Here is a 20157-nt window from a genome sequence, read left to right as displayed (position 1 = left end):
GATCTGGCATCCAGTTCCATACACTCTCCATGCTGCTCCTTTTGAATTCTCTGTCGGTCTGGTATAAAAAATTTATAGAGTTTCCTCCAAATTCATTATCCTGCTTGCCACTCTTTATGTAGCGTTCCGTGCCTTTCACGTGAAAGTGTGGGCAGCTGAGGTCATAGCATTTTCTGTCCTCCAGTGAGGTTTGGCACATGTCAGGATGGAAAAACCTACATATTGATCCAAATCGACACTCACCTTTCCTAAGCATATTTAAACATTTTTTGGGTTGTTAGTAACTGCATTCTAATCCTTTCTTATTACCAGCACATCTATGTCTGCATATGCCCTTTGCATAAAATTTGCATAAGTCTGTCCTTCTGTTTTGAATTGCTCTATCGGGAACCATCGTAGTGTCTGTACCTATCGAGCTGTCAGTGCTGTGTGGTACACTTTCTAGTTTACTGTCATCTACATCCTGGCCTACTGAGTCCGAGTTTACAACTTCCTGAGTTTCAGCCTCAGTTTTATCCCTGACTATAGCCTCCACCCCTTGTATATTAGAATTGTTGTTCCTTTCCCACTCCTTCTGGATGGCTGGTAGGCTTCCAATGAATGATGTTTTCCAATCATGCGTCATGTTATCTAGAAGGTTTTTTAGGATATTCCAAGCTGGCAGGTCATTTTTACACACCCAGAGCAAGTGACCAGCTCTCAGTGCCGTAGTGTTACTCACTCCTGTACAAGCCGAATGGAATCTAGTCTTACAGATATAACATTCAATTCCCGTTACCTTCGTCTTTAAGGAGTTGTTACAGTGGCCACAAATTTGTTTATTTACTCCCATATTGCCTTGTTTTGTTGTATATATCTATATATTTATAATATTATATGTATATTGTATATTTGTAACAATATATATGTACAGTATATATATTTATATGTTTAATATTTATAATATTATATGTATACCGCATATTTGTAATATTATGTATGTTATTTTGTTCAAACTTTATGGCAGGTACTTAGCGTAGGTAGCGAGGCTGGTCCCCGGTCGGTACAGGTGACCTCTTGTGGCCCAGGTTGATGTCACCAGTTTCCAGTTACCCGATTTATAACCACTGATGCCGCCTCTTGCCACTATTCTATATTTCTAGTATTCTATATTTATAATATTCACTTCCAACTTATATGTTGTTGTGATACCCGTTCCACATCACTGTTCCACGAATCACCGTTCACTATTTTTTTTTTTTTCCTAATACACGCATGTACACAAAGCCTCGTTCACTGGCTCACACGCGGTCTCCCGTTTATTCTCTATTTAACACAAAGTTCTATTGTTAATGACTATTTTCAATTTTCCAGCGGGTCACTATGCACTTTGTTATGTCTGTAATCAGTAATCCACGGCAGTAGTCCTAAGAATCCCTGGTAATGTCACGATTTTAATGGAGCGCGCACGGTACGTCTACCCCCTCCCTCGACCTCGACCTGACTGGGTCTAATTTACCTCTACTTTTAAAGACAATTTAAAAGTCTGCTATTATCTTGCTCCAGTGATAACAATTTATACATGCAGAAAGAGATTAAATTTTCAAATATTTTTGAAGCCTAATAAACATATAATGCCTACATTCTAGGAAGGAGAATGGTTGCCTTTTAATGGCCCCTGGAGCTTATACAGTTAGTAGAGCTGAGGCATGAATGAATGTAAAAAAGATTTAAGCTTTGGAATTTAACTAGCCAATCTAAATATTAGTACACACTACCACCCTATCTGGGCAAGGACATATGCATGCGAAAAGCCATCGTCTGGTTTCAACTTTAGTCATTTATTACTACAATAGCTACCCTTCTTTCCCGGTGTTAATGCATCAATTGTGTTGGCATTCATAATTAATGTGTGTGTGAGGTATACATACAACGTGGCAGCTATCACACAATGCAGTACTTGACATTTACCTGTCCCTGAGTAAGGCCAGATGCAAGAGTTGTGGCAACACCAATTGGGGTCGTTGTTTGATGCACTACCTGGCCTTGCATAGTCTGGCCCGGCACCAACTGTGTTACCAACTGCTGACCACTAATGCCTGTCAGACCAGACGCAGTTGACATCACCACTTGACCTGTGTATATAACACTCCACATTAACACACACATTAATCACAATAGCATGATATATCAAATGAATAAATCCAACATCGCCGTGATGAGGGTTCAAACTTACGTCCAGGATGATCCCAGATGCGCCTTAATCGACTGCGCCAGGACATGGTATAAGAATTGCAACCTGGACGTGAGTTCAAACCCTCATCACGGCCCTTGTGGATTTATTCACTCCACATTAAATTAGGAAAAAACAAAATTCAAGATGATTTAGTTTTCCTCATTCTTTCTGGAATAAGGAAAATAATAAATTAACAGAAAACAAGACAACAATTATTAAATCTTTTAAGGCAACAGTTGCAATAATAATCTGTCTCACCAATTAAAATTGATAAAAATGAGATGTGACAATATGTACAGATGAGAGCCTGATGAAAGATACTATGACCAGATCAGTATCCAAAAGCTTGCTTGCTAAACACCATTTTCTGGGTGAGCCCCAGAGGCTCCCTGGAGCTATTGGACTGATATATGCTACATTAGTCTAGGGCATCAGTCAATGGAGTTCTACATACCGGGGACCCCGAGCCAGAACCTGGCCCCCTTAGCATTGGCGCAGGGAGCCAATGGCCTATGGAAATCCCCATGTCTTTGGGAGCATTCCATGTCTGCCATCAGCCAGGGTTAGGCACTCGAAAAGGTAGGCATAACAGACTCCATCTGATAAGAAATTGCAACCAAAGACTGAACAGAGAGAGAACTCCCCCAAAACATAAAGAAACAAGCAAACGTCACTCACTGCTGCCGCTCTGCTTGTCTGCGCAGTCCTCCCCCTCACCGGGAGGGGGGAGGGGGAGGGCTGAGCAGGGGGAGATGTAACTAGTGGTGTTAACTAGCAGCTTAGCTAGTTACAATACTTTTCACAGCTTCTTATGTTTGATTTACTGATTATTTTGTATACTCTTCCTAGTAGTTACTTGTTTTGAAGATTAACTACTGGCCATTTTTGGTTTTACCTTGGCTTGCATGGATCTTGACTCTAGGTTCACTGCACCTCTATTGGGTGAATCAGGTTTTGTTCCTGGTCTCCAGTAAGCTCTAATGACTCACAAAAGTCCAGTGAGGCATAACAAGTTCTGAAACTATCCAGGTGGCTAGATAACAAAAACCACTGAGGGGCCAGGTCAGAAATACCATTAAATATTTCTGTATAATATTGTACTGTACCTATAGGTCAGCAGAGATTTAAATTTTAAATCCATTTGGATTACTCTATATAAGCATGGAGACCACAGCTTCAGGAGGACATGGCTGCTCTGGAGAAGGTGCAACACCGGGGAACAAAAATCATTCCAGAGCTAAGTCAACTCTCATACGAGGAACGGTTGAGGGCCACAGGGCTAACACCACCACAAACCAGGTAAGACAGGGCAGATCTCATTGAAACTTTTAAAATACAGAACTGAACAATTTGGATGATGTTGATCTTGAAAATTTCTTCAAAAGGTCAGATGTAACACAAACAAGGAGTAACTGTTTCAAGCTCAACAAGCCACAATGTAGGACTGAGAACAGATGCTTTGGTAATAAGCCCATGGAACTGCCTACCTGCCGAAGCCATAAATGCAAAACTCTGTTAACATTTAAAGTATAACTGGAAAAGATCATAAAGGCAAATGGGGGGGGGGGGACCTTCAACAAGCCGCCGGCTTCCTGTCCTATTGAGGTCACTAGTGTTAGTGGCTGTCATTTAAACTCAGGTAATTAAATTCAAGATAATTATCTGTTCCAAAATCAGTGGGAGTTTTTACCTGATTTACAGTAATTATTTATAGAAGTTGGGACACCAGGAACATACTTTTCTTCCTGCAATTACAAACAGGAAAAACACCCACCACAGTATTATGTCCTACCCATAATGTACAAATTATATGTGGAAGTAAATTTTGATCAAACATGTGAGAGGAACCCTTACCTGCACTGTTGACAACTTGTGTGCCGGAGACAACCTGGCCCTGCACCTGAACCATCTGGCCTTGCATCACCTGCCCACCCACCACCTGCTGAACCTGCTGAGACATTATCTTCCTCGACGACTCCTTCGATCCTCAAATTCACAGCTGGAAAACAAGTTAACTAATGTACTCAAAGAAAAAGATTTAAAGAAGAATAATATAGTATGTATTGATGAACGTGTCATCTATCTATAAGAGAGAATGTCTGTCTGTCTGACCCCACTCGCCCGCCCGTGCCTGTCCGCCCCTCACCGTCTGCCCACCTGCTCAAGGTTGGAGGCCTGACACTTGGGGCTAACTTTTTGTGGGTCTAGCCTTACCCAACTTTGCAGGCAGGGGTAATGGACTGGGGTACAGAGTGAACACAGGTTAGTCGGGATCGGTCCTACTGATTCTATTAATAGCGGGTGAGGCAAAATAGTGATCCACCTTACCCACAAAAATCAGTGATTAGTGGCTGGATGAGTCTCTAGATATTTCTAGCTCTACAAATCAAGGGACCCAGAATGTGGAATGACCTTTCCAATCATGTTATTAGTACCTCTCTGTACCTCTCTCAACCAGTTTAAGATAAAAACAAAGCACTACCTAATAAATTCCCTGTAACCTACCTTACCCCTCTATTGTCAACCCATGTCTGTTTTTTTAAACAATGCTGTTTGTCGACCTAATTGTATTTGTGCTGCTTTTTCTGCCATGTTCCCCCCTTTTTTATTTGTTCTCAACACATTTTACACTTTAAACTCAATTAGTATTAAGTATTAGTCTTTAATGTTTTTCTTGCCCGAAACGCTTTGCGTAATAGTGGCTTTAGGCATTGTATGTACTAGCTCTGTCTATAAATCTATCAATTTTTGTAAAATCTCTTGTATGTCTGTACCTTAACTGAATAAACATTTATTTATTTATTTATTTATATTATTTATTATTATTTGCAAATTTGCAAACTCTAATAAAATCGAGATGGAAATAAACATGGAAAAAGACTCACAATCACTTCAAGACGATCTAAATATGGTTTTGAAATGATCAAAAGATTGGTAGATGCAGTTTAATGCTGACAAATATATGATTATAAGGCTAGGTAATGATGATAATTACAGGATATCAGCTAGATGGTGTTGAGATTGTGAAGTCTGATTGTGAAATGGATCTGGGAGTTATGATTAGTAAGAATTTAAAGAAAAAAAAAATATTACATAAATGTTCAAAATAAGGCACTGGGATTTGTTTCTAGAAGCATTAGTAGTCAAACACCTGGTGTTATTCTTAAGTTTGATCTTGTTAGGCTCCATTTAGATTCCGCAGTTGAGTTTTGGTCACCATATTATAGAATGGACATACTGTAAATTCAGAAGAGCGCATCCAGTGTAGGATGACAAAGATAATCCCACAAATTAGAAACCTTCTATGTGAAGAGAGATTGAAAAAGCTTAATTTACATTCTCTAAAAAAGGCAAAGAATTAGGGGGTGACATGATTGACGTGTAAAAGTGGATGAATGGGCATAACAAAGGATATATTAAAAAGGTATTAAATATATTAACACAACACAAAATAATGGATATAAATTGGATTAGTTTAGATTTAGGAAAGGCCTAGGTAAATACTGATTCGGTAACAGGGTTGTTTTGTGGCACCAATTACCGCCTAACATAATAGAAGTAGGATCCCTTAATTGTTTCAAGCATAGGTTAGACATATATTTGAATGAGTTTGGGTGGATATAAATAGAAGCTTCGTCATATAGGCCAATAAGCCTTCTGAAGTTACCTTGATTATTATGTTCTAGAAATAAATCCCATTAATCTATTTGCCTTATTTCAAACATTTATGCATTGATTTTTGGGCTTTATTACTAATCATGACCCGCAGATCCCTTTCGCAATCAAACTTTGCAATCTCAACACCATCTAGCTCATATACTATAACTGTCATTGTTATCTAGCCTCATAACCTTTCTTTTGTCAGCATTAAACATCATCTGCCAGTCTTTTGGCCATTTCAAAACCCTATCTAAATCGTCTTGAAGTGATTTTGAGTCTTCTTTCATGTTTATTTTTCTCTCGATTTTTGTATCAGCAAATTTGCAAATATTGCTGCTCAGTCCTGATTCTAAATTATTTATATATACAGTGGTACCTCTGTTTTCGAATTTAATCCATTCCAGAGACGGTTCGAAAACCGAAAATTCTAAAACCGAAACAACTTTTCTCATAAGAAATAATGTAAATTGAATTAATCCGTTCCACACCCCTAAAAATATTAACTTAAAAATACTTTTATAGATACTACTACTTACATTTTGTACTACAGTAAGTACAAGTATATCATACCTTTATTGATGACTCTTGTTGGCATTTGGAAGACAGTGAGGAAAGGGGGAGGAAGAGAGGTGTTAGTGTTTGGAAGGGGAGTCCCCTTCCATTATAATAGCAGTGATGACATTTCTGGGGTACTCTCTCTCTCTCTCACCTTTTGCCTGCATACCACTAGCACCTGGTTGTGGCTCACTGCTTGCTTGTCTTGCTAAGAATCTGTCTATAGACACTTGTTTTAACGCTTGTTTGTAGAGACATCACATTGTCTCACTATGAATGTTCTCTTTTTTTCCTCTATCGTCCTCCTCACAACTATTTTCCTATATTGAACTTTACCACTGACTTTCTTGGGACCCATGGCATAATATATAATAAGAACTTTTATGTTCAGAAACCAAAAAAAGCACAAAAACAATTAAATTCTTCACAAAGAATTCAAATGCGGTCGTCACTAGACGGGAGACAATAGTAAACTGAAGTGCGCCATGTGCACGGTCGGCCCACATGTGTATTAACAAATTCGAGTACCGAGTCATATTTTTCGAAGAAATTGAGCGCGAGAACTGAAAAATTAGAAAACAGGGGCATTCGAAAACCGAGGTTTCTCGGTTTGATAACAAATTATCGGGAAGCAAATTATTAACAAAGCGTGCAAAAACATAAAATAAATAGAAAGCAAAATAACAAAGGTGTGAGGGGGTAAAACACTTACTACTAAAGGAGAAATAGGCTAACAAAGTAAAAACAGTAATGAAAAATAATAAAAGAATGCATAAAAGGTGAGAAGGATGACAGGCAGACTATAACAATATGGAGTCAGTAATTGTAGCAATACGACAGCAGTTTATTTACATTAATAACAATGGAAATACAAGGTGTAGTTTAGAAACGCAACTGGACTCTTTCTCATAACATTCAGTATGGAACATAAGAAAACAGAGAAATAAAGTAATTTAAGGTCAATGGACCCACCACTAAAAATGAACCAACACTAGGTTATGCCAGAAGTAATATTTAGGTGATGCTTCCCTTCACCTAATGCCTCTGTTCACCTAGTAACAAACAGGTAATAAGGCAGGTGTTGTGGGAAGCACTGAGGCTGGTCAGTCGCTCGTGTAGAGGACCTCAATAAGCCTTATATAGGTGTCCTGGCTCAAGAGTTTTTGTGCATTACTAGTGGCTTTAAACGTATAATATATACTAGCTAGCCAGAAATCTAACATTATGTTTGTAAATAATTTTGAATGTACGTTTACCTAAATAAACTATTATTATTATTATTAATTAAAGTGTCTTCCATATTCCCTGTGAAGTTTAGAAAATATGCGTCTTTTTCAATATCCTCAAGTATAAATACCAGGAATTAAAACGAAAAATGCATATACTCAAAAACTAGAATGAGGTAATATATTGCTCATAAAGTACATGTGAAGTATGATCCAATACATTAGCAATATATGAGCCAAGGCGACCCGTCCGCCGCCCGCCAGCTGCTGCAGTTTGTAAACAATACTGCGAGAGTCCTGGAGGCGGGGGGCACACCTTCACAAACACACTCACCTTCTGGCATTATTAACTACACATTAAACAAGTATACTTTTACATTACGTTTCATGGTTTAGTTTATATATATTTCATGACGGAACTTTATTTATTCATCCAATTGCTATCGATAAATAATTAAAGATATACAGTCTCCTAGGGTTCAGATTTTATTTTAGGTTTAACACTTCATTATATATATGTTAATATTCTTAATCACTTTAAAATATTATTGAGTGTATTTTATTAATGCATTTAAATTATATGAATCGAGACATGATAGATTCTTTTATATGTAAAGATTATAGGTCTGTATTGGCGGTACTTTTCAAACTGCAGAAAAAAACTCCATTTTTCACTCTGGCCAAATTTCCTTATAAAAATGACTACACTTAAAACTTCAAATATGTCCAATCACATTCAATTACGCTCAAAAATTGCACTTAACCATAATATTTTATGCTTGAGTGCATAAAGGGGACATTTAGGGTCCCAGTAGTACAGTCGGGTTCCTTCTAGACGCACAATTCAAAATTCCAGGTTCGAATTCCGGGCGGGACAGAAATGGTTGGGCACATTTCCTTTTACCTAATGTCTTTGTTCACCTAGCAGTGAGTAGGTACTCAGGACTTGGTCAGCCTGTTGTTCAAGTTCAAGTATGTTTATTGAGATAAGCAATAAATACATCTCAAAGGGATAGAGTAGCTTAGGCTATTTCTACCCCCCTCTACTTCAAGTCCCTCAAGGGGCGCAATAATGCAGTGAGTACAAATAGACAAATAACATTACAAGAATCCCATTTAACATTGCAGGTTAATATAGTAAGTACAGCATATAATTGTTACACTCTTGGGGCAAAATTCTTGTAGCTCCTAATTAAGTATACTGTCTATCATACCATTATCACACATCCAAACAATTTGATGTGGTACACTATTTATTTCCTTATTTCTATAGTTTTCAATAAGTTGACACTCTAATACATAATGTTCTAAGGTGTGGGCGTGCGGCATACTACATAATTTACACTCCTTTTTCTGGCCCCAGACCCCCTTATTCTGGCCCCAGACCCCCTTATTCTGGCCCCAGACCCCCTTATTCTGGCCCCAGACCCCCTTATTCTGGCCCCAGACCCCCTTATTCTGGCCCCAGACATCACTCGGTACCCCTACTCAAATCCCTGAATATGTTAGACATTAAGTCACTGCACATTCTCTCATGTGTATTATACATATATAAAACGCTAAACTGTAATGCCAATCCTGATCTCAAAAGCTTCATAGAAGGTTGTAACAGAACCCATGAGCACCACACCAGAAATAAATACAGTTTTGATATTCCTAGAGTACGACTTAATCAAACTAGAAATGCTCTACAAATCAAGGGGCCCAGAATGTGGAATGACCTTCCCAACCATGTTAAAGACTGTACCTCTCTCAACCAGTTTAAGTTAAAAACGAAGCTATACCTAATAAATTCCCTGTAACCTACCTTACCCTTCTATTGTCAACCCATGTATGTTTTTTTTTTTTCAAATCAACGCTGTTTTAATGTAATTTTCTGTAATAATTTGTAATTGTATTTGTGCTGTTTTTTCAACAATGTTCCCCCCTCTTTTACCTCTATTTTTATTTGTACTCAACGCATTTTTTTCTTTTTACCCATTAGTTTTAAGCTTTAGTCAGTAGTGTTTTTTCCTGCCCGAAACGCTTTGCGTAATAGTGGCTTTAGGCATTGTATGTACTAGCTCTTATCTATAAAGCCAACAAACTTTGTAAAATCTCTTTATGTATGTACCTTTGCCTAAATAAAAATTATTATTATTATTATTATTACTTATCTTTTTTCACTGACATCAACACCGTATTGCCAGATATATTTGTATCCTAATCTTAATCTCATGTAAATTGAATCCTTCCAAGTAGACTTTCCTTTACCATAAGTGAAGGACGAATTTGTATTTATTACTGAATAATTCTTAAGTGTATTACTACTGTCCGCCATTGCCATTCTCTTTATCATTTCTTCACCCTCTTGGATCATCTTGATTCTTGTTTTTATTTGTTTCAAGGTTAACTGACATACAACATCAACAAGAGTTTTTTCAGTGGCTCTCTTCGCTATGTCATCAACTACCTCATTCAACAGTATTCCCACATGTGAAGGGATCCACATGAATCTTACTTTATACTCAGTTTTTTCTAGTCTCTTAACATTCTCTCTACACTCTATCACAATATTCTGATATACTGGGCGTCTGCTATTTAAAGACTCTAACGCTCCTCTGCTGTCAATAAAGAAGCAAGCATTTTTACCACATTTGACTACTTCCTGTAATCCTGCTAATACACCTTGGAGTTCAGCCTGCGTTGAAGAGACATTGTTAGTTAAGGGGCGTCCAATAACAGTATCTACAGTGCCGATGTCAGTGTACTCCCTGATCAAGACTCCACATCCTGCCTTCCCATCCCTAGCTACTGACCCATCACAATATACATGTAGAGTGTTTTCTGTAGGCAGTTTTCTAATTATACAATCATATGTTGCCCTCAGCTCTCCTATTTCATACATACTTTTTTTCTTATGCAAGGGAGTAATTACTACCTCTACATTACAATCCTCCCATGGTGGTGTAAATTTTCTCTTGGGCACAGCAATACACTCTGTAATAACATCATAATTAATAACATTAGAACATAAGTTATTCATATATACTCTCTTCTTCATCATACACTGTTCACTACTTTCCACCTTTTGAACCGAGAGGATTAATTCATTAGCTCCCCCACCTCTCATTAATCTAATGGCAGAGGCTACATTTATCTCTGAAATTCTATCCCCAATACTCTGCAGATTCAACTCCATCCTCATTATCTCAATCACAGCATTTCTTGGACATCCTAAGATAATTCTCATGGCTTCATTTTGTACCTTCTCCAACTTGCCCATCCTACCTTTACCAAAACAAGAAATGACAGGTGCAGCATAATCAATAAGAGATCTTACAGTACTGAAGTATATCATTCGTAGCACAGGGACTCCCACTCCCTTTCCATAGCATGCCAAGGCCTTCAGAGGTTGTAATCTGGACCATTCTCAAGTCGAATACACAATCGACTTGAGAATGGTCCAGGACGGACCGAAACGTCGTCGTCCCTTCACCTTCTAGTGTGTGGTCTGGTCAACATATTTCAGCCACGTTACTGTGACTCCTCGTCTGCATTAATGTCAGTGATAGAAGGGAATGAAGTCACACAGAAAATGGTGGTTTATTTGAAGCGTTAACTATACAAATTCACACCTTATGGTCTTAATATTCACAGGTAACTTTGCCTTCATATTTAAACAACTCTCTTGAGATATACCAATGGTTTTATTAACGTAAAGCATATCATAGTTTTTGCATATTACAAATGGCACTAGAGTACCTTGGTAAAAAGTGTTGTTGATACTATAATGAGTTTGTTTGGTGCATAGACAGTTGGCTGACTCCTGCTGTGATGGGACCACCAGGAGGGCAAGACCACCACACGAAGGTCACGTCTTCAACTCTCACATGGAAAAACTGTCAAACCAGCAGTCAAGGCCATAATAATGGTAGTGTCAAGTGGTCATGGTGACACTATGACCACTTGACACTACTTTGTTGTGGTTGTCAAGTGTCATTAAGGCGGTCAAGGCCTGAGGAGTGGGAGCGGCAGTGGTGTGTTCAGAGGCGACAACTTGGCGCCAGGGGCGAGGACGCTGAGGGCCTGGGAGACCAACGGAGCCTTGTGGGCATTAACGATACACGCGGCCTCCAGGCACGACATGAAGCCCTCAGTGTGGAAGTCCACGGGCTCTGGACACGTCCCCACGGCGGCGGCCACGGCGTCCCCCAGGGCCTGGGAGGACACGACCTCCCTCACGGCGGCGGCCACGGCGCTCCGGTTGACAGTCAGCGTCTCCGCATCCAGCTGTCAAGATCAGTGTAGTTAATACCTCCACCCACACACATGGCGGCTGTGACAGTGTACACAGGGGGGGGGGGGAGGATACTGACCAGGCTGGTAGCGTTGAGGACACACAGACGGACCACAGTAGTGACCTCAGGGTCCGGAGACAACAGGTCAACCAGGGAGTCTTGGCTGCCCTCCACACGACCTGCAACAGGACCACAGGTCAGCAGGTCACGTCCACCACACATACAGGTCAAAACATCACATGAAAGAGGGTCAACCTTGACAGGTACACGCAGGAGAGTACTGACCGAGGGCCTTGAAGAACCGCGGGGTGAGGCTGACGTTGGCAGCTGCGGCACAGCTGGCGATGACCTCTGCTGCACCACCTGCTGGGGTCACCAGCTGCTGCACGCCTCCACACTCTGCCTTCCTCAGCTGGCACGCGGTCAACGAGTCACTCGCCGGGCACAACGACGCTGTGGAAGGTCACCAGGTCACTAGCAGGGCAAGGAAGGTCACCAGGACACACAAGCAGGGCAAGGAAGGTCACTAGGTCACATTAGCAGGGCAAGGAAGGTCACTAGGTCATATTAGCAGGGCAAGGAAGGTCACCAGGTCACTAGCAGGGCAAGGAAGGTCACCAGGACACACAAGCAGGGCAAGGAAGGTCACTAGGTCATATTAGCAGGGCAAGGAAGGTCACCAGGTCACACTAGCAGGGCAAGGAAGGTCACTAGGTCACATTAGCAGGGCAAGGAAGGTCACTAGGTCATATTAGCAGGGCAAGGAAGGTCACCAGGTCACTAGCAGGGCAAGGAAGGTCACCAGGACACACAAGCAGGGCAAGGAAGGTCACTAGGTCACATTAGCAGGGCAAGGAAGGTCACCAGGTGACATTAGCAGGGCAAGGAAGGTCACCAGGTCACTAGCAGGGCCAGGAAGGTCACCAGGACACACAAGCAGGGCAAGGAAGGTCACTAGGTCACATTAGCAGGGCAAGGAAGGTCACCAGGTCACACTAGCAGGGCAAGGAAGGTCACCAGGTCACACTAGCAGGGCAAGGAAGGTCACCAGGTCACACTAGCAGGGCAAGGAAGGTCACTAGGTCACATTAGCAGGGCAAGGAAGGTCACTAAGTCACATTAGCAGGGCAAGAAAGGTCACCAGGTCACACTAGCAGGGCAAGGAAGGTCACCAGGTCACACTAGCAGGGCAAGGAAGGTCACCAGGTCACACTAGCAGGGCAAGGAAGGTCACTAGGTCACATTAGCAGGGCAAGGAAGGTCACTAGGTCATATTAGCAGGGCAAGGAAGGTCACCAGGTCACTAGCAGGGCAAGGAAGGTCACCAGGACACACAAGCAGGGCAAGGAAGGTCACTAGGTCACATTAGCAGGGCAAGGAAGGTCACCAGGTCACATTAGCAGGGCAAGGAAGGTCACCAGGTCACACTAGCAGGGCAAGGAAGGTCACCAGGTCACACTAGCAGGGCCAGGAAGGTCACCAGGTCACACTAGCAGGGCCAGGAAGGTCACCAGGTCACACTAGCAGGGCAAGGAAGGTCACCAGGTCACACTAGCAGGGCAAGGAAGGTCACCAGGCCACACTAGCAGGGCCAGGAAGGTCACCAGGCCACACTAGCACGTCAGGGAAGGTCACCAGGTCACACTAGCAGGTCAGGGAAGGTCACCAGGTCACACTAGCAGGTCGGGGAAGGTCACCAGGTCACACTAGCAGGGCAAGGAAGGTCACCAGGACACACAAGCAGGGCAAGGAAGGTCACTAGGTCACATTAGCAGGGCAAGGAAGGTCACCAGGTCACATTAGCAGGGCAAGGAGGGTCACCAGGTCACACTAGCAGGGCAAGGAAGGTCACCAGGTCACACTAGCAGGGCCAGGAAGGTCACCAGGTCACACTAGCAGGGCAAGGAAGGTCACCAGGTCACACTAGCAGGGCAAGGAAGGTCACTAGGTCACATTAGCAGGGCAAGGAAGGTCACTAGGTCATATTAGCAGGGCAAGGAAGGTCACCAGGTCACACTAGCAGGGCAAGGAAGGTCACCAGGTCACACTAGCAGGGCAAGGAAGGTCACTAGGTCACATTAGCAGGGCAAGGAAGGTCACTAGGTCATATTAGCAGGGCAAGGAAGGTCACCAGGTCACTAGCAGGGCAAGGAAGGTCACCAGGACACACAAGCAGGGCAAGGAAGGTCACTAGGTCACATTAGCAGGGCAAGGAAGGTCACCAGGTCACATTAGCAGGGCAAGGAAGGTCACCAGGTCACACTAGCAGGGCAAGGAAGGTCACCAGGTCACACTAGCAGGGCCAGGAAGGTCACCAGGTCACACTAGCAGGGCCAGGAAGGTCACCAGGTCACACTAGCAGGGCAAGGAAGGTCACCAGGTCACACTAGCAGGGCAAGGAAGGTCACCAGGCCACACTAGCAGGGCCAGGAAGGTCACCAGGCCACACTAGCACGTCAGGGAAGGTCACCAGGTCACACTAGCAGGTCAGGGAAGGTCACCAGGTCACACTAGCAGGTCTGGGAAGGTCACCAGGTCACACTAGCAGGGCAAGGAAGGTCACCAGGACACACAAGCAGGGCAAGGAAGGTCACTAGGTCACATTAGCAGGGCAAGGAAGGTCACCAGGTCACATTAGCAGGGCAAGGAGGGTCACCAGGTCACACTAGCAGGGCAAGGAAGGTCACCAGGTCACACTAGCAGGGCCAGGAAGGTCACCAGGTCACACTAGCAGGGCCAGGAAGGTCACCAGGTCACACTAGCAGGGCAAGGAAGGTCACCAGGTCACACTAGCAGGGCAAGGAAGGTCACCAGGCCACACTAGCAGGGCCAGGAAGGTCACCAGGCCACACTAGCACGTCAGGGAAGGTCACCAGGTCACACTAGCAGGTCAGGGAAGGTCACCAGGTCACACTAGCAGGTCGGGGAAGGTCACCAGGTCACATTAGCAGGTAAGGGAAGGTCACCAGGCCACACTAGCACGTCAGGGAAGGTCACCAGGTCACACTAGCAGGTCAGGGAAGGTCACCAGGTCACACTAGCAGGTCGGGGAAGGTCACCAGGTCACATTAGCAGGTAAGGGAAGGTCACCAGGCCACACTAGCACGTCAGGGAAGGTCACCAGGTCACACTAGCAGGGCAAGGAAGGTCACCAGGCCACACTAGCACGTCAGGGAAGGTCACCAGGTCACACTAGCAGGGCAAGGAAGGTCACCAGGCCACACTAGCAGGTCAGGTAAGGTCTCCAGTTCACTCTAGAAGGTCACCAGACCACACTAGCAGGTGAGGGAAGGTCACCAGGTCACACTTGCAGGTCATAGAAGGTCACGAGGCCACACTAGCAGGTGAGGGAAGGTCACCAGGTCAGGGAAGGTCAAAAGTGTGATAGTCGAGGTACGTACTATCCAGTAGAAGGGAGGAGGGGGGTGGTAGAGGCACCACACCCCTCACCACCATCACCACCACCACCACCACCACCAACACCCGCGGCTGCTGGGTCATCTCACCAGTAACTTAACACAAATTTTAACAAATTTAGGATTTTCCTGTTGAGCTTCGTCGTGTGTTGGAGAGTGTGAGCGCTGCCTTGGTCCCTGGTCCTATATACCCTCCTCCACCACCACCAGCAGGGGGGCGTGGTCCTATATACCCTCCTCCACCACCACCACCACCACCACCAGCAGGGGGGCGTGGTCCTATATACCCTCCTCCACCACCACCACCACCAGCAGGGGGCGTGGTCCTATATACCCTCCACCACCACCACCACCACCACCACCACCACCACCAGCAGGGGGCGTGGTCCTATATACCCTCCACCACCACCACCACCACCAGCAGGGGGCGTGGTCCTGTATACCATCCTCCACCACCACCACCACCAGCAGGGGGCGTGGTCCTATATACCCTCCACCACCACCACCACCACCAGCAGGGGGCGTGGTCCTGTATACCCTCCACCACCACCACCACCAGCAGGGGGCGTGGTCCTATATACCCACCACCACCACCACCACCACCAGCAGGGGGCGTGGTCCTGTATACCCTCCACCACCACCAGCAGGGGGCGTGGTCCTGTATACCCTCCACCACCACCACCACCACCAGCAGGGGGCGTGGTCCTGTATACCCTCCACCACCACCACCACCACCAGCAGGGGGCGTGGTCCTGTATACCCTCCACCACCACCACCACCACCAGCAGGGGGCGTGGTCCTGTATACCCACCACCACCAGCAGGGGGCGTGGTCCTGTATACCCTCCACCACCACCACCACCACCAGCAGGGGGCGTGGTCCTGTATACCCTCCACCACCACCACCACCACCAGCAGGGGGCGTGGTCCTGTATACCCTCCACCACCACCACCACCAGCAGGGGGCGTGGTCCTGTATACCCTCCACCACCACCAGCAGGGGGGCGTGGTCCTGTATACCCTCCACCACCACCACCAGCAGGGGGCGTGGTCCTGTATACCCTCCACCACCACCACCACCAGCAGGGGGCGTGGTCCTGTATACCCTCCACCACCACCACCACCACCAGCAGGGGGCGTGGTCCTGTATACCCTCCACCACCACCACCACCACCACCACCAGCAGGGGGCGTGGTCCTGTATACCCTCCACCACCACCACCACCACCAGCAGGGGGCGTGGTCCTGTATACCCTCCACCACCACCACCAACACCACCACCAGCAGGGGGCGTGGTCCTGTATACCCTCCACCACCACCACCACCACCACCACCAGCAGGGGGCGTGGTCCTATATACCCTCCACCACCACCACCACCACCACCACCAGCAGGGGGCGTGGTCCTGTATACCCTCCACCACCACCACCAGCAGGGGGCGTGGTCCTATATACCCTCCACCACCACCACCACCACCACCACCAGCAGGGGGCGTGGTCCTGTATACCCTCCACCACCACCAGCAGGGGGCGTGGTCCTGTATACCCTCCACCACCACCACCACCACCAGCAGGGGGCGTGGTCCTGTATACCCTCCACCACCACCACCACCACCACCAGCAGGGGGCGTGGTCCTGTATACCCTCCACCACCACCACCACCACCAGCAGGGGGCGTGGTCCTGTATACCCTCCACCACCACCACCACCACCAGCAGGGGGCGTGGTCCTGTATACCCTCCACCACCACCACCACCACCACCAGCAGGGGGCGTGGTCCTATATACCCTCCACCACCACCAGCAGGGGGCGTGGTCCTGTATACCCTCCACCACCACCACCACCACCAGCAGCAGGGGGCGTGGTCCTGTATACCCTCCACCACCACCACCACCACCACCACCAGCAGGGGGCGTGGTCCTGTATACCCTCCACCACCACCACCACCACCAGCAGGGGGCGTGGTCCTGTATACCCTCCACCACCACCACCACCACCAGCAGGGGGCGTGGTCCTGTATACCCTCCACCACCACCACCACCACCACCACAACCAGCAGCAGGGGGCGTGGTCCTGTATACCCTCCACCACCACCACCACCACCAGCAGGGGGCGTGGTCCTGTATACCCTCCACCACCACCACCACCACCACCACCACCACCACCAGGGGGCGTGGTCCTGTATACCCTCCACCACCACCACCACCACCACCAGCAGGGGGCGTGGTCCTGTATACCCTCCACCACCACCAGCAGGGGGCGTGGTCCTGTATACCCTCCACCACCACCACCAGCAGGGGGCGTGGTCCTGTATACCCTCCACCACCACCAGCAGGGGGCGTGGTCCTGTATACCCTCCACCACCACCACCACCACCACCACCAGCAGCAGCGGGCGTGGTCCTGTATACCCTCCACCACCACCACCAGCAGGGGGCGTGGTCCTGTATACCCTCCACCACCACCAGCAGGGGGCGTGGTCCTGTATACCCTCCACCACCACCACCACCACCACCAGCAGCAGCGGGCGTGGTCCTGTATACCCTCCACCACCACCACCAGCAGGGGGCGTGGTCCTGTATACCCTCCACCACCACCAGCAGGGGGCGTGGTCCTGTATACCCTCCACCACCACCACCACCACCAGCAGGGGGCGTGGTCCTGTATACCCTCCACCACCACCAGCAGGGGCGTGGTCCTGTATACCCTCCACCACCACCACCACCACCAGCAGGGGGCGTGGTCCTGTATACCCTCCACCACCACCAGCAGGGGGCGTGGTCCTGTATACCCTCCACCACCACCAGCAGGGGGCGTGGTCCTGTATACCCTCCACCACCACCACCACCAACAGGGGGCGTGGTCCTGTATACCCTCCACCACCACCACCACCAGCAGGGGGCGTGGTCCTGTATACCCTCCACCACCACCAGCAGGGGGGCGTGGTCCTGTATACCCTCCACCACCACCAGCAGGGGGGGGGGCGTGGTCCTATATACCCTCCACCACCACCAGCAGGGGGCGTGGTCCTGTATACCCTCCACCAACACCACCAACACCACCATCACCACCATCACCACTACCACCACCAGCAGGGGGGCGTGGTCCTGTATACCCTTCACCACCACCACCAGCACCACCACCACCTGTTGGAAATTTCCAACACTAATAAACTACTATTGCATTATAATAAATCATTATCATTATATACTAACTGCAGTAGTTACTAATTTCACTAACGGTAGTGTCAACATAAATTAACCATTGCATCTGCGTATTAATGCTAGAATTCTCATGAATTCGAGTAGCAACATTGCGTCAGATAATGTCCAGTTAGACAGATTTATTACCAATGGGTTGGAGAATTGAATGTGGTTCTCTAAAATTATCGGTATTCCGTGTAATAATTACTTACGGATAATATAACTCCCAATAATCTCAAACCGAGAGTTATTAACTAAATTGTTATGTAGTAGCAGTCCTTTCTGTTACGTACGAATGCCATGGAGAAAATAAAATTTTCTCCATTTCTCGTTTGACACCATAAAATGAGAATATGATAATATTTAAATCCCTATAATTGCAACCCAGTTCTCATTAACGTATTACATCCATAATTACGTGGAAAAGAATTATTAGTGATTAATAATTTCTGTGGTGAATGCGAGAGACGGGTTGAGGGAGGCGGCGACGCCATTGTGGGAGAGAAGGCAGCCCTGGCGTGAAGAGTGGCGAGACACGTGGTAGTGACTGGGGAATTTATCGGCAAGAATTACGCTGATACTCGGTCAACAGTTAATAATTACTCATCCACGTGTTCTATAGTGCCCAGCCAGTTAATAACGCGTCAACAATTGCAGCCAAGACCCGTAATTACACGTACACAGCAGTGGACGTCAGGGACTGGCTGACGCGGTTCCGGCAGACCTCAGTATTCAATACGCTCATGTTAAGTATATGTTTCTCGTTTGATGCATCATCCTAGATTATATATTTGTGAGTAGTCTGTCGTCATATAGCGAGGATGCCCAATATACAACGTTAGTAAAATTTCGACAATTTCCTCCGTTTTCATGAATATTGAAAATAAAACGTAGCCTATTCAAATGCTACTTAAATTTCTCTGATTTCAGCGTGTATGCGAGGAGTCATCAAGTTATTTCACATCATTCGTGATATTCACCTCGAGTTCTTTCTTTGTGGAGATCCTGTGACCACGAGGACGAATGACGAAATGATGTTACAGAAATCGTCTTAAAGCTAAGACATTTTTTCGTATAAATTTATTTAATATTATTATTGATTCTTATATAATTGCTGTAGAATCTTTGCATTGAATAGATTGTTACCATAAATGATGATTGGTAATTAATGTGTTTGCTCTGACTGTTGCTCAGTAATTAATGATCTTTAATATTCACAATTTGAGTTCTCATATTTTGAATCTATAGTAGCTTAGATTTATTATATCCTTTACTCAACAATGAACTGGTGGCGAACCACACTGGTTCCTAGATGTATATGAACTGGTGGCGAACCACACTGGTTCCTAGATGTATATGAACTGGTGGCGAACCACACTGGTTCCTAGATGTATATGAACCACACTGGTTCCTAGATGTATATGAACCACACTGGTTCCTAGATGTATATGAACCACACTGGTTCCTAGATGTATATGAACCACACTGGTTCCTAGATGTATATGAACCACACTGGTTCCTAGATGTATATGAACCACACTGGTTCCTAGATGTATATGAACCACACTGGTTCCTAGATGTATATGAACCACACTGGTTCCTAGATG

The 20157-nt window shown here is 45.9% G+C and overlaps 2 protein-coding genes across 4 annotated transcripts in view; both read right to left on the bottom strand.

Annotated features, from left to right (window-relative positions):
• Taf12 (TATA-box binding protein associated factor 12) overlaps positions 1 to 7983 on the bottom strand; it is a 28877-nt gene extending 20894 nt beyond the window's left edge. For 2 of the 3 annotated variants that reach the window (XM_045736274.2, XM_045736293.2), the window contains exons 1-3: positions 7877 to 7983; positions 4070 to 4214; positions 1951 to 2114 (exon numbers count right to left, since the gene is read on the bottom strand). In XM_045736274.2, coding sequence (XP_045592230.1) covers positions 1951 to 2114; positions 4070 to 4175 — 270 coding nt within the window. In that variant the 5' untranslated portion in view covers positions 4176 to 4214; positions 7877 to 7983. Of the gene's footprint in view, positions 1 to 1950; positions 2115 to 4069; positions 4215 to 7855 lie in introns of all 3 variants that reach the window. The other variant, XM_045736283.2, reaches the window with a different exon arrangement.
• A 3335-nt stretch (positions 7984 to 11318) lies between these two features.
• LOC123762799 (uncharacterized) lies at positions 11319 to 15493 on the bottom strand. The gene is made up of 4 exons (XM_045749971.2): positions 15338 to 15493; positions 12222 to 12389; positions 12015 to 12115; positions 11319 to 11928 (listed from the first exon to the last, which is right to left on the bottom strand). The coding sequence occupies exons 1-4, from the start codon at positions 15435 to 15437 to the stop codon at positions 11647 to 11649; spliced, it is 651 nt and encodes a 216-aa protein (XP_045605927.2). The 5' UTR covers positions 15438 to 15493; the 3' UTR covers positions 11319 to 11646.
• Positions 15494 to 20157: the final 4664 nt, after the last annotated feature.

This window comes from Procambarus clarkii, chromosome 1 (assembly GCF_040958095.1).
Source record: "Procambarus clarkii isolate CNS0578487 chromosome 1, FALCON_Pclarkii_2.0, whole genome shotgun sequence".
In the NCBI taxonomy this organism is placed as follows: Eukaryota; Metazoa; Arthropoda; class Malacostraca; order Decapoda; family Cambaridae; genus Procambarus; species Procambarus clarkii.
The sequence above is the reverse complement of the archived record's forward strand: the minus strand, read 5'-3'. Positions and strand labels throughout refer to the sequence as shown.

Excerpts from the sequence above, each read along its gene's own strand:
- LOC123762799 (XM_045749971.2), bottom strand. The coding sequence starts at position 15,437 with ATGACCCAGCAGCCGCGGGTGTTGGTGGTGGTGGTGGTGGTGGTGATG. Across the intron at positions 12,390-15,337 it reads CTCCTCCCTTCTACTGGATA|CGTCGTTGTGCCCGGCGAGT; the intron begins GTACGTACCTCG and ends GACCTTCCACAG. Across the intron at positions 12,116-12,221 it reads GCGGTTCTTCAAGGCCCTCG|GTCGTGTGGAGGGCAGCCAA; the intron begins GTCAGTACTCTC and ends GTCCTGTTGCAG.